The sequence below is a fragment of the Coturnix japonica genome, chromosome 2 (assembly GCF_054131305.1).
Source record: "Coturnix japonica strain WE chromosome 2, WE-NBRP24, whole genome shotgun sequence".
Taxonomy (NCBI): Eukaryota; Metazoa; Chordata; class Aves; order Galliformes; family Phasianidae; genus Coturnix; species Coturnix japonica.
In genome coordinates this window covers 31,241,307-31,255,973 of record NC_140664.1, presented here as the reverse complement: position 1 = coordinate 31,255,973, position 14,667 = coordinate 31,241,307, and the positions used below count along the sequence as shown (strand labels likewise).

At 40.5% G+C, this 14,667-nt stretch overlaps 1 protein-coding gene across 3 annotated transcripts in view; it reads right to left on the bottom strand.

The window, feature by feature from the left end:
- ARMC1 (armadillo repeat containing 1) overlaps positions 1-14,343 on the bottom strand; it is a 28,699-nt gene extending 14,356 nt beyond the window's left edge. Inside the window, exons 1-4 of one of the 3 annotated variants that reach the window (XM_085539506.1) lie at positions 14,204-14,343; positions 11,410-11,611; positions 11,148-11,173; positions 8,501-8,592 (exon numbers count right to left, since the gene is read on the bottom strand). In XM_085539506.1, coding sequence (XP_085395632.1) covers positions 8,501-8,592; positions 11,148-11,173; positions 11,410-11,476 — 185 coding nt within the window. In that variant the 5' untranslated portion in view covers positions 11,477-11,611; positions 14,204-14,343. Of the gene's footprint in view, positions 1-7,121; positions 7,369-8,500; positions 8,593-11,147; positions 11,174-11,409; positions 11,612-14,203 lie in introns of those variants that run through there. The other 2 variants (XM_085539508.1, XM_015855687.2) reach the window with 2 other exon arrangements.
- Positions 14,344-14,667: the final 324 nt, after the last annotated feature.

The window sequence follows — 14,667 nt, the reverse complement described above, 5'->3', positions numbered from 1 at the left end:
ACCCTGAGTTGCCACTATTCCTGTCTCTTCTGCCAATCCACATAAAATCTTTTCCCTCCCACCTCAGTAATGCATCCCACTACAAAAACAGAACATTCTCCTTCTGGCAATGCCACACCAAGTTTTGATGCACTTAAATTCAACACAATAGTAATTTTTTTTCTTGCCATAGTTTACACAATTTTCAATGTAAATTTAGATCATACTGTTTACCACGGGGACTCTTGCAAGATTGCAAATAACTTCATTTTTTTAATATTCAAACCCACAGCGCTTCAAGAGACCATTATTTGTTTAAATACAAAGTCTGCAGAAAAAAATATGAGTTAAAAAACACCTTAAGTTCACACTATGTCAAACAGTTAACTTTATGCTCCAGGAAGTTTCTAAGTAAGGAAGAAATTGGAAAGAGTACAAACACACAAAAAGCCTGATTTCAGGACTGAAAACCACTTCAATGGCTGGAGAAGACACAGTACTGATTGCGAAGAGCACAGTAAGCAAACAGGCTGTGTAGAATAAATGATGACTTGACTAATGCCACTTTGACTGCAAGAAAGTCCCAAGATGAAAGGAATAATGTTGAATGTAAACTAAGTCCACTGCATGTTATAGTGCACAGAGTACAGATCCTTCCATTTGGTCACACATTCAGACTCTTCTGTGACCAACTCCACACACACATCAAACGAAAATATCAAAGCGACACACCTTCCCCTGAACTGCATCCCTCAGAATAATGGTTGAGAGCAGGTTTTTAACTGCCAACTTCCATTAAACCCTGAAAAATATTAGTCCATGCTTTGATATTTAAATGACTACTTGCATCTGAACCACTGGCCATCAAGTCTTTGACTGTTCTTACAAATGACACTCAGCTACTAAGCTTTTACACTGTATTTTGTTAACACCACAAAAATAATTAACGTTCTCTCCCACAAAGTCCATTACACCATAGCTGATGTCCAAGGTTTTGGATGCCGCATCATTTTAATACCTAATGCTTTTTGTGTTTTATTTGTTGTGTATATTTTATTTTGATACTGTCCCCCATGACATCCTTATAACAAAGCTGAGGAAGTATGGGATAGATGAGTGGACGGTGAAGTGGGTTGAGAATTGGCTGACTGGCAGAGTGCAGAGGGTTGTCGTTGGTGGTGCGGTGTCTGGCTGGAGGCCTGTAACTAGTGGCATCCCCCAGGGGTCTGTACTGGGTCCGGTCTTGTTCAACATCTTCATCAACGACCTTGATGAGGGGATCGTGACCACCCTCAGCAAGTTTGCTGATGACACGAAGTTGGGAGGATTGGCTGACGCCTGAAGGCTGTGCTGCCATTCAGTGAGACCTGGACAGGCTGAAGAGCTGGGCAGTAAGAAACCAGATGAGGTTTAACAAAAGCAAGTGTAAAGTCTTGCACCTGGGTAGAAATAATTGCATGCACCAGTACAGGCTGGGGGAAGACCTGCTGGAGAGGAGCTCTGCTGAGAGGGACCTGGGCGTCCTAGTGGACGACAGATTGACCATGAGCCAGCAGTGTGCCCTTGTAGCCAAAAAAGCCAATGGCATACTGGGGTGTATTAAAAAGAGCGTGTCCAGCAGGTCGAAGGAGGTGATCCTCCCTCTCTACTCTGCCCTGGTGAGGCCTCATCTGGAATATTGTGTCCAGTTCTGGGCTCCCCAGTACAAAAAAGACAGGGATCTCTTGTAGTAGTGCGTGGGGATAGGACTAGGGGTAATGGGATGAAACTACAGCATAGGAAGTTCCGCACGAATGTGCGGAAGAACTTCTTTACGGTGAGGGTGACGGAGCACTGGAACAGGCTGCCCAGGGAGGTGGTGGAGTCTCCTTCTCTGGAGATATTTAAGACCCGCCTGGACGCCTACCTGTGTGACGTGGTGTAGGGAGCCTGCTTTGGCAGGGGGGTTGGACTCGATGATCTCTAGAGGTCCCTTCCAACCCCTACAATTCTGTGATTCTGTGATTTGTTACATAAATATTTGCATCTGTGTTTGGATCTGTGTTCATAGCTCCCTATGCCTTTTGTAACACTAAGTGTATTACAAGAATACAAAAATATTTTAAAAGCATTTTAAAAACAACTACTGAATTCTTCATAGTTTGCCACGACTCAGACTAACAGAGAAAAAACTTGACTACACATACACACACACACATATATATATATATATGCCATAGTGAGGTTGGTAGCCTATGACATTGAACCCATCTGCTCCCTGATCCCTCCACTCCATACCTACATATAATCTCCAAATACCAGGAAGTTGTTTAGCAAACAAAAGTAGTATTCGACCACTTAGAACAAATATAATGGTGTATTTATAGAGGACATATTGATTTTGCTTATAATACTTCACTGCGTGTAGGACTGTGGGTTTGTTTCTTTTTTGGTTTTGACACAAGATGCTTCTCCAAACTTCTGAAAAGTAAGATTAACAAAACAGGTGAAAAGCCATTCCTTAAGGAAACTTAGACACAGAGGAGTGAGATATTTGGCCACTTTGCTTAACAACACTGAATGAAGCAGCCTGCAGACGTCCTCCTGCTGTGACCATCTATTATTAATAAGCACATTGTTACAGCACTGAATAGGCTGGAACCCCACAGCCCAAAGAGATGCACCAACAACCAAGGATATCATTTTCTAGAAGCACTTCTAATAGACAAAACAGAGCATGTAAAGCAAATATGCTTGGAAAAATAACAGGAAAGGAAAGATGAGGAAGGAGAACAGGGAATAGAGCATCTTCCAGGGCAGGAGTGAAAGTATGGAAGAGACAAAGTCATCCAGGCGATGCAATGTACATTAATTTCTGGAAACAAAATTGTTTAACCTTCTGATCAAGAAATATTTCAGACACATGAAAACAATGATTTTCAGGGAGAAAACAACTCAGAATCAAAAGTACAGAACAGTTCAAAAACAATCGTGCAATAGAACCAAGTGTCACACTACCCAATCCTCAGTCATTTCTCCATTTCAGTGTTAAGCAAACAAAAAAAACCCCGCACAATAAATGCCAAGAATGACAAAACTACCAATACACCTACAGACAATTAAAATCTCTCTAATCCATAAAGAACAATTTCTTTCTTATTTTCATATTAGAATTTAAGTACTCCAATCAATAGCATAAATTCATAAATGTAGAATGTGAGAAGTTGTCACCATTTTTTTAGCTACATTTCCACACAAAATATTATCCTGTGGCCCATTAGGATATGGCAACATCCCCTCCACCGCCACACATCCCCTTAAAGACGTGATTTGTTTTGTTGTTAATTAATACATGGCCTTTACCCTGTCCATCCAAGCCATTCTTTCTTTCTCACAAAGGAGACAAAGCATGTCATACAACTACGATGGCAAAGCTGTTGTGATGCTACATTCCTACTGTTTTCACTTCAGCAAATACTATTCTGTTCTGTTGTGGTGTTTTTTTTATTATTATTTTCACATCATAAATTTAAACTTGGCTGCTTTCAATGAATAATTAAATTTTCAAAAAGTATAGGTAATTAAGACAACCAGAAATTAAAATTGAGTAAGAAGTCAGCAATTATAGACTGCATGTATTTTACCATATCTGCAAGGGACTCTAATTAAGCACATATTAATTGCCCTAATCTTCTTAGGCAAGTAATAAATTGAAAGAGCTGATTAATGCACTGGATTTAGTTCAGCTTGTTAAATCTGACACCCTGGCAAAGGAAGACTATCTTGAAAAGCTCTTTTAGCTAACTAATTGGAATTTTACCCTCAGTAATTTCCTATTCCATAATAAGAGCTATTCAGTATCTACTGACTCATTGTTTTTTTGTGTTTTTTTTTTTTTTAAATACACGTTAGTTATATTTATGTTCCATTATGCTCCTCATAAAGATCAAGAAAAACTATAAACTTTGACCTTTACTGTCCATGAAAAGTCACTTTTGTTCTGAACACTAATTAGTATATTTCCTTGTAGGCTATAAATCCTAATTAATTTTAATTCTAGAAGCTGCTAATAACATTTTATAAAGTCCATACGGACACATTAACTACTCCATACAATTCATAAAGCCAGCAACCAAACCAGTTTTCAATATTAAATAACTGCTGATGACTACTAGAATGCAATGAAATGCATTTCTTCAATGAACTTCCACCTCTACTCTCCATTTTATTTATTTACACAAATGTTTGTACACATACAAGTTCTCAGACAAACGCAAGACAAACATTTTTGATAAAAATGGAATAATTAAAAAAAAAGAAAAAAGACATTTGGAATCACAGAATCGTAGGGGCTGGAAGGGACCTCTAGAGATCATCAAGTCCAACCCCCCTGCCAAAGCAGGTTCCCCACACCAGGTCACACAGGTAGGCATCCAAGTGAGACTTGAATATCTCCAGAGAAGGAGACACCACAACCCCCCTGGGCAGCCTGTTCCAGTGGAATCCTCTACGTAAGGATTGTAAAGGTCTGATTTCTCTCCACCACACTTCTTACTCTAGACTGCAAAACTCAAAGATGCATCAAACTTCACCTAAAACTAAGCAGATCTGGATGCACAAAGAAGGAACTTTCCCAGATGAGAAAAGCAGCAAGTTGGGCAGTTACTGAAGTTCTGCTGTAATGTTAGAACAAAATTAATTAGCAAGCCAGCTATTTTCTAGTTGATGGCATCAACCATTTACATTTTCAGATCTGTTAGATCAGTTTGGTGTAGATGGGATACACACAGCTGTCAAGAAAATCCACTCATAAACCTAAAATCCCACTACAGAGTTACAGGGCTTATCAAGAGTCACTTAAAATTCAAGACAAGCATAACAGAAGTGTAATTCTAAAACTCCTGACATCCTAAACTCAGTGTTTGTTAGTTCAGTGCTAAACTGGATTAAGTCTAACTGCATAGTTGTCAACCTGACTCTTTGTGCAAGCGAGCTACACCTCACTGCTTGGGAAGTATTAACACCATCAGTGATGGGATACAGTTCATCACAGCACTGAACAGGGAAAGCCCACGAATATTATGCACATAAGAGAGAAATCAATGAAAGTAAATGGTGACAGTTAAAAAAATTCTTGATAAAAAGGCACAATTCACACCACTGGATGCATTTAACCTGTCAAGAGAAATGAGCCAGTGGCTACAAGTGCTGCTATGGAAAACAACAGAAAAAAAATCCTCAAAAATCCAAATCAAGTTATGGGTTAGAGTGATGAGTTCAATATTCAGATTCCAGAAAGAACACTGGAATGCACAGAATGAAGTCACCAAGACCACAGCATTTATTAGTGCATTTATTAATGTTTAGTTTCAGTTCAAAGGACAATATTTTTTGAGAAACTGAAATCACGTTAGAAAACAGACTTTCCATTTTCTAGAGCAAAACTGAAGAAGACCTTGCTGTCTCCCCTACTGACTTTCTAACAGAGAAAAAACACAGACTTTTCTTTTTTGTGACACATTTTTTTTTATCTAGCTTCTCAGCACTTTTTACCATCTTTCTCCATATTTCTCCGGGCAAAACAAAACTTAGCTTCAGCATTTCTTGTCAGCATTACAACCGAAAATCCTGACAAGCACATGACAAAGTCTTGTGTTTGAAGATGCTACATATTTAAATTTTCATCATATCACACATTCCAAATGTTACAAGCACATAAATCAAATGTATGTTCTTGCACTTGCCAAAGAGCCTTCTAGAAAAAAATGAATCTACAAGATACCCAGTTTTTAACCGTCTTTTCTCTCCTCTTCAAGCTTCTGAACTTTATACCCTTTTAATCCCTGAATCACAAAACCGTTTGGACTGAAATTGATCTTACAGATCATCTAGTTCCAACTCTGTGTTGGAAACTCTGCCATGGAACCTCTAACTATATCAGGTTGCCCAAAGACCCATCCACCCTGGCCTTGAAAACAGCTTCTCTGGACAGCCTGTTCCAGTGCCTCAGTACATTCACAGTTAAGAATTTCTTCCTTATATCTGATTTAAATCTACCCTCCTTCATATTAAAGTCCCCACCCCATGTTCTGGTCCCACACACAGTCCATCCCCACCTTTCCTCTTTCAGGTACTGGAAGCTACATACAGGCTCTCCCCAGATGCCTCACGTCCAGGAGGAGGAAGCCTAGCTCCCTTAGCCTGTCTTCATAGCAGAGGTGTTTCAGCAATCTGGTCACCCTCATGACCTCCTCTGGACTCATTCCAACAGGTTCACATCCTTCCTACACTTGACGTCCCAGAGCTGAATGCAGTATTACAAGCAGCACCTCACAACAGCAAAGCAGAGAGGGAGAATCACCTCCCTTGCCTTACTGGTCACATTTCTTTTGATGTGGCTCAGGATATGGTTTGTTTTGGGGGCTGCAGGAACAATCTGCCTCTTCAAGTTGAAATTCTCATCTACCAACAAGTCCAACTCCTTGTCCTCAGGGCTAGTGTCAATACTCTCTCCACTCAGCCTATATGTGTGCTTGGGGTTGCAGCACATTGTACCTGGCCTTGTTGAACCACATGCTGCTCACACAGGTCCACTTCTTGAGCCTGTCCAGGATCCTCTGGACAGCACCTCTTCCCTCCAGCATGTCAACCATACCACGCACCCTGGTGCTGTTGGTAAACTTGCTGAGTGTGCACTCAATCCCACTGCCAATGTCACTGACAAAAGTGTTAAATAACACAGGTCCTGGCACTAACCTCTGAGGAATGCCACTTGCCACTGGTCTCCACCTGGACACTGAGCCACTGACTGAAACTCTGAGTGTGACCAACCAGCCAATTCCTTACCCATCAAGTTGTCCATTCATCAAACCCATGTCTCCCTAATTTGGAAACAAGGACTTCATGTGAGACAGCGTCAGAATACTTTGCACAAGTCCAGGTAAAAGACATCAGCTGCTTTACTCTTATTGCCCAATGCTGTACTACCATCGTACGAATCCACCACATTTGTGGTGGACATCTGTCATTTGTGAAGCCAGGCTGGCTGTCATTAATCACCTCCTTGTTTTCCATGTACCACAGTTACCAGGACAATTTGCTCCATCATCTTGAGTGCTGTCATTCTCCCAGTCTTCCTTTTCTCCTTTTATAAAAACAAGAGTTTTTATTTTTCCCCTTTTTAGTTGGTAGCAACTTCAACAGGCTGTTACTACTTCTCAAATACAATGGATAGTGGGGTTAGCAGCTTCATCTGCCAGTTCACTCAGGACCTGCAGATGCATCCCACCAGGTTCTGGAAGATCTGTGCACCTAAGATCACCACAAAGCCTTCTACAGCGGATAGCTCTTAATTCTCTCCCACCCTGCCTTTGTGTTCTGCATCTTGCCAGTGTGGCTAGAGAGCACTTCCTGGTTAAGAATGAAGCAAAAAAGCCATTGAGAATCTCAGTCTTATCCATATCCCAGATAATTAACTCTCCCATTTCTAATCATAGAGAACACATTTGTTTTCCTTTTACCACTAGCATACTTACAGTAGCCCTGTACTTATAGTTGGCCATGATTTCCAGGCCAGATTTAATTCTATCAGGACCTTAGCTTTCCTAGTCCAGTCCCTGATTGCTCAGATAATTCTTCTGTGCTGCTCCTGAACTACCTGTCCTTGTTTCCAACCTCAGTAGGCTTGAAGTTGAAACACAGAAGAAATGATGCCTAAGAAATTTCCATAACGTTATTTAAACAAAAATTTTAATTAAGACTGCTTCCTCAGTACTATTATGTAAGCTACAGAAGCCAATAACAAATACTACTCCCCTTTTGCCATCTTTGTGTAGATTACATAAGATGCTAAGAAACTTCTTTAAATAGACAACTAATCTGCACTAAAGGCAAACTGGCCTGCAAGAAATGCTTCTAATACTACCTACACATTCCAATTTTACTGTTACTATAAAGTAGCAAGCAGAGACTCCAGTATATTTAACTTAATTATTCTTGTCCTTTAAAAATGCCAATACTGTAAGATTTAATTTGATTATTTTTATATACACCCAATATAAAAACCTGTCACTTAAACCTCACTAACTTCTCCATCAGCAAAACACTTCCTGAACACAAACCTGTAGATACAAACTTTCTAAAACATATCAAGACAAATACATTGAATACACCCTTTCCTAAAAGAGGGAACCAAAGAGAAACACGACAGATTGCAATCATTACCATTAAACGCACTAGAGCAAGAAACCCTTAAAAAATTATTTAGGTTACAAAAGAACCTGAAGGGATGAGGTAAAATTACCTATTTGTAATAACAGCCAGAAATCTGTGGTGTGGCAAATGACTTTCAAAGTATTATTTATTCTATTCTTGCTTTGTCACACTACAAAACAAAGAGCATTAATTGCTTGCAACTTCAACATTGAAAAGGAAGAATGCAATAATAAAAATTCACTACACAAAATGATAGTTGAAATTTTACTTTGCGATACCATGTTATAATTTTACTGTCCTTGGATACAACAACTCAACATAAACTTACTTTTGTATAACATTCTGTAAGCTGAGCATCATACCCAATTCACCTTTCATCTTTTCTCTGTTGGCACGGCACTCTGCCAAATAACGGAGAGCCTAAAATAAAAAGGACATATCAGCAATATTTCCAGTACGTTATTATTTCTTTTTATCACTGTAAAACTGCAAAAGATTCACAATGCCATTTCTAGTAAAAGCATTATCGCATGCTGTAAATATTAAAAGAATTGTAATATTAATTGTAAATATTAAAAGAACTCTCAAATATACAGAAAGCAAGGACTATCCAATCTACAAGTAAAGATCAAGAGGCCAGGTTTGCTTATACTAAGCGAATGTCTACAACTAACCCACAGAGCCTTTACAAAGATGAAGGAGACAAACTTTCCTCTACAGCAGCAGAAAACATAACAAAGAGAAGGAAAAATTACAGAAGTTCAGGTTAGACATTATGAAAACTTTTTTTCCCTCTATGAAGGCAGTTCATGAAGTGGAAGCAAATGTCTTCCAGAAGTCCTTTCCAGCCAGCATAGAGTATAAAAAATTACATTAGATCTTGGAACATAGTAGTGTTAGAGAATCACAGAATTATCAAGGTTGGAAAAGACCTAGAAGATCATCCAGGTTCTATGTTCCTACTATGTTTCCAGTAGTTCTGTGGATTCACACCACCAAGTTTCTACTGTCCACAGAAACAAAGGTCTACTACACTAATAAGCTTCTAAAGATCAATTCCAATACTGGAAACAATAAGAGCAAAAAAGGTTTATAAAATTTAAAATACATCTAACACTGAAGTAATTAATCACTCCATGTAAGTACAGGAACGCAACAGCAGTAGTCAACTGCTTAGGTTGCTGTTACCTCAGCTTGGAACCAACACTTGCATGTTGCCCAAGGCTTTGTTTATTTGTTTTTTGAGGTAAACTTTGAAGAACTTCACACTGTTGACTCCAGCCAACAACTATATGGTTACTCTTAATGCAATACTCTTGCGGTTGAAATTTCAAGTCCTATTCATAACGCATCTCTCAATTCTCAGTGCTGTCAAACTATTCTTAGAAGGAACCTCTAAAGATGTATTTTGCGTTGTGCTTTTATCTGTTTTAGTCACGTAAGTACAACAACCACATACAGAAAATCCTGCAATTCACAAATGCAATGGGCTATCAAATTAGTTTTGTGACAGCAAGATTTAGAAGTAAATTCTAATTCTTTACATAAAGTCATATAATAACTACGCTGCTCACTAGCTGCTTCAAAAATAACGTGCTCCTTATTCCCTTCAGAGATAGCTAATTAATCACCTATCTTTCTTTCTAAATTGTCTTCAGCACAGAGTAGGTAAAATTCAAGATCATCCTATTACCTTTTGAGGAAGTCTGGCTCTTGCCTGACGTGGTACAAACATTTCAGAATGATAAAATATCAAAAAGGATGACTAAAAATCTGTCAGCAAAGAAATTAAAAGCTATAGTACCTACGAGGTGCGGGAAGTCACAAGCACAAATAGTTTGGGTAGCAGACAAAAACTTGTTTTCATAGCAATTTCTGATTACAGTCAGGGTCTCCTCTAAATCCCTCCCCTTAATTCACTCTACCTGTAGGCTGCCACTAAATAAAACAACACAGCTGTCTCTCACCCATCAAGATGCCTTTACCATAACACTTCAGTAATATTTGGGTTTGTGGAACCATACTGCATTACCCTTCATTGATCTGATAAATTCAGTTCTTTTAATGTAGGGTTAATTTTTGCAATGTGATCACAGAATGATTACTAAGTTTCACGCAGGCTGTGAGAATACGCAGCCCAAGAAAGCAAAGGAAGGAAAAGAGGGATCCAAACAAAACCCTCCATGACCTAAGGAACCTACAGTAGAATGAAAAACAGTGCAGCATATTCCCAAGAACTGTAACATCAACTCATAAGTCATCCAGTTGAGAACATTTAGTCTGGCAAATGCTGTGGCAAAGCTGTTTTGAAAACCAATTAGCAGGACATACATCTCCTGGATTATGGGATGTCATTCCCTGTGCCCTGAAGAGCACTGGAGTCATTCCAAGAAATGCACAAATATTCCTTATGGAAGTAAAACAAACAAAAAAAACACATAGAACTACAGTACAGACTAAATATTAATGATACAGGAAATAATGAAGAATTTAATGTAAAAAGTCAAAGCTCTGCTTATAATTTAAAATAAAGAAAAAATTATATGAAACGAAAGAATGGCAGTTTTTACTAACTTAAAAATCCTATTAGGAGAACTGAATCAGGGTTCTAAGGAAATCTTCATTTTTGCTTGCCCTGTTTCTATGAAAGAAATGCACTTTATGACTTCGAACAAGAAGAAATGAAGAGAAAATGGAAAACATTGGCTTAGACATCAACAGATTTCATGACGGTGGGCAAATGCTGGAGCAGGGTGTCTGAGAGGCTACAGGGCATCTAAACAAACACAGTCCTGAAGTGTGTTCTAATTTGTCTCAGCTTGACCATGAGATTAGACTACATGACCTCGGGAAATCATCTCTAGCCAAAACTGCCCTATAATTTATGATCTTTTTCTTACGCGAGCATTTTATCATTGAATATATTTACCAAGTTCCAGGGCTTCATCTAAAGAAAAAGATTTAAGCATGCTTACCTCCCTCCACAATGAAAGTGAAATGGCTGTATTAGAGAAAAAACGCAAAGCAAATTAATCTCTTCCAATTACTGTGAATTCCCCTGGAATAATGCTACATGGCTAAACAACATTTGAATTGTGTGCTTCTTTTAAGAAAGTGAAAATTAATTGTGATTTACCATAAAAACAGGTTTTATCTTCTACATTACTTGATTAAAGACACAGAAACAAAGGAACAAAGTGTCCTAATGACATACAAACTTATCTCTGGAATACTTACTAATAAAGCTGAATGAACAACTGGAGGGCTGGGATGGTCCAAAAACAGAATCAGACCTGGCAGACATCCTTGATCCTGAACAATGGCTCGCCTATTCAAAGGATCAGCTGCTAGATCTCGGAGTTGATTAACTACAGATAGTGCATCAGGCTCCTCACTCATAGTGGAATTCATTTTTTCCTACACCACACGTACAAAATACCTGTTAAAAAAATGTATATGGTATTAATGTTCGCTATCAATTAGAGCAGAGAGAAGGTAAGAACATAAATGCATTGATTTGTTACAGGCATAAGAGTACAAAAAAAGAAGCCTCAAGGAACAAAATTTCTAAGGATAATGATCTTAGAACTTTTCAGCTGGAAACTTAAATTTCCCCTGTGGAAAGCAGATAGGGTTTGGTTAATCACATTTTCTCTTGTTTCCTTCAAATACATGCACCGATATGTATAACAGTACATAGTTTATAGCACTGATAAAGATGATCAGAAACTCCATAGTTGTCTCACACCCAATATGCAGACTACAAGTCTACAAACATCCTTCTGTATAAACATGCAAAATAAAACCTGAATTTTCAGTGCCTTTAGCAGTAATCAAATTTCACATAAAAGTGAACCAAATAAGCAGCAAAAGATTAACCCAGTGTCAAGCATGATCATAGAATCATAGAATTACCCAGGTTGGAAAAGACCTTGAAGATCATCAAGTCCAACCGCAGCCTAACCAGTACCCTAACTCTAACAACCCTACACTAAATCATATCCCTGAGCACCACATCCAAACGGCTCTTAAACACAACCAGGGATGGCGATTCAACCACCTCCCTGGGGAGCCTATTCCAGTACCTAACTACCCTTTCTGTAAAGAAGTTCTTCCTAACATCCAACCTAAACTTGCCCTGCCGCAACTTGAGGCCATTTCCTCTTGTCCTGTCATTTGTCACTAGTGAGAAGAGACCTGCCCCACACAGCTTGTGTAACACCATATCCATTTAAAGCTACAAAATACTTAGAGGTGTTGTGATTTTTTTTGAAACTTCTGACTAGTTTGCATTCAATAAAGAAAAAAAAAGCAGGTCACACCTTGCTTCAGCCAAAGTGCAAGCCAATATTAATTTCAAATGAGACGTGTCAGTGTCTGATTCCACAGTTGTTTTAATGAGGGGTAACTACTTAACAGGCCACAGAAGCATAAGCTTAGATAAAAGAGAAGGTCTGCAGCTTGATAGTGACAGAACGATGGGGAATAGATTCAAACTAAAGGAACGGATTTCAGAAAGCAATTCTTACTTCAGAGGGTGGTGAGACACTGGCACAGCTACCCAGAGTAATTGTGGATGCCCCATCCCTGTAGGTTCAAGGCCACATTGGATGGGGCCCTGGGCAGCCTGAGCTGGTGGGTGGCAGCCCTGCCCACAGCACAGCGGTTGAAATTTATACGGGTATTTATATATTATAATGGTATGGGTAATTTGTAAGAACTCTTCCAACTCAAACCATTGTATGATTACTTCAAAAGACCGACTGTGTGCTTCCAAAACTATGGAATGTGGTCCTTGGTGCTGCCACTAGAAACTCATGTAAGTAGCTTTATTTTAAGGCACAAAAGCATGAATAATGACATATTAAGTTGCATTCTTTTTCCCCCTGTATAGAAATAAAACTGAATTTGTAACTGGTAACAATCTTTTACCATTATTTCCCAAACAAATAATACCATTCATATATTATATTGTTCTCTTACTGCTGGTAGATGCACGTGTAGAAGTGTCCAATAGTTTCTCACATTTTCACATTAAATAAAAACCTGCTAATTTCTCTGTCACTGGTTCTTCCTTTGGGAAAGGAAATGTGAGAAGTCAATCATTCCCCTCCTTGTTCTTCCCTTTGACTGTTTTAGCGAGATCGACTGGGAACTTCAGACCATAATTAATACTTATATTCTCAAAATAGATGGCTCTAAATTGGTAAAAAGTCTCTATGAAGTTCAGTGTTATTCGGTACATTCTTTAGCTGATCAACAAAACTTACTCAAAGCCTACAAATGAAATGAGTTGAAGTTAATGTGAACAAAAGCCTCTGACTTCCAGTCGCGTCCTGAGCACCAGATCCCTCCTCCAGCTCTATTCATCCTTATCATCCTTATTGTTATTCTTCTGATCTCACACACAAGAAACAGGGGTGACCTCATTGCAGCCTTTCAATACCTGAAGGGAACTTACACCCAGGAGGAGAGTAAACTCTTCGAAAGGGCTGACAACAGCAGGACACGGGGAAATGGTTTTAAGTTAAAAGAGGGAAGATTTAGGTTGGATGTTAGGGGGAAGTTGTTCACTAGGAGAGTGGTTAGGCCCTGGAACAGGCTGCCCAGGGAGGTTGTGGATGCCCCGTCCTTGGAGGTGTTCAAGACCAGGTTGGACGGGGCCCTGGGCAACCTGATCTAGTAAATGTGTATGTTTGGTGGCCCTGCCAGGCAGGGGGGTTGGAACTACATGATCCTTGAGGTCCCTTCCAACCCGGGTCATTCTGATTCTGTGATACAAAGTTCTACCCCTCCTCACCATGTCCCACTCTTTTCCTTCCACCCCCTTCTGTCTTCTCAGTCACAACCAAAGCTAAAACCGAAGTTCCCATCTCCTCCACCCCCAACAACACCGTTATTACAGCCGGGAGCCCCGTGGCCGCTGACCAAAGGCCGGGTCCCCTCGCCGCACCTCCCTCCCGGCCAGCCCAGCTCCTCCCGCTCCCACCCCTGCCCCCCGTAGCGGCCTGCACTGCTCCCGGCCTCGTACCGCTGAACGAGCCGTCCTCAAACCGCCACAGCTCAGCCTCAGGCCCCCATCGCCATCAGGGGCCACACACCGGGACACACACAGAGCTCACACCTCTCCCGCTCCGCCACCGGGCCCGCTCCGACCCCACACATCCCTCCACGCCGCAACGCGATTGGTGCGGCGCCGCCCTCTCCTCTCCGCCAATCACAGCGCGTCTTGTTGTCGGCGAGGGGGGATTGGACGACGGCTGCGCCGCAAGGTACTCTGGGAACTGTAGTCCGCCGCACGGCAGGAGCACAACGACGCAGCCAACGGCGCCTTCTGCAGCGCCGCCTCTTATTGGCGGAGCCCGGTCACGTGTCCGATGGACGCAATCAGACGCGGTGGCTGCCGGGTAAGGTCGCTGGACACCCAGCCGAAGGGCGGTTGAGGTCCCGCCTCCCCTCAAGCCGGCCGCCTATTGGTCGGGGAGGTGCCGGCGC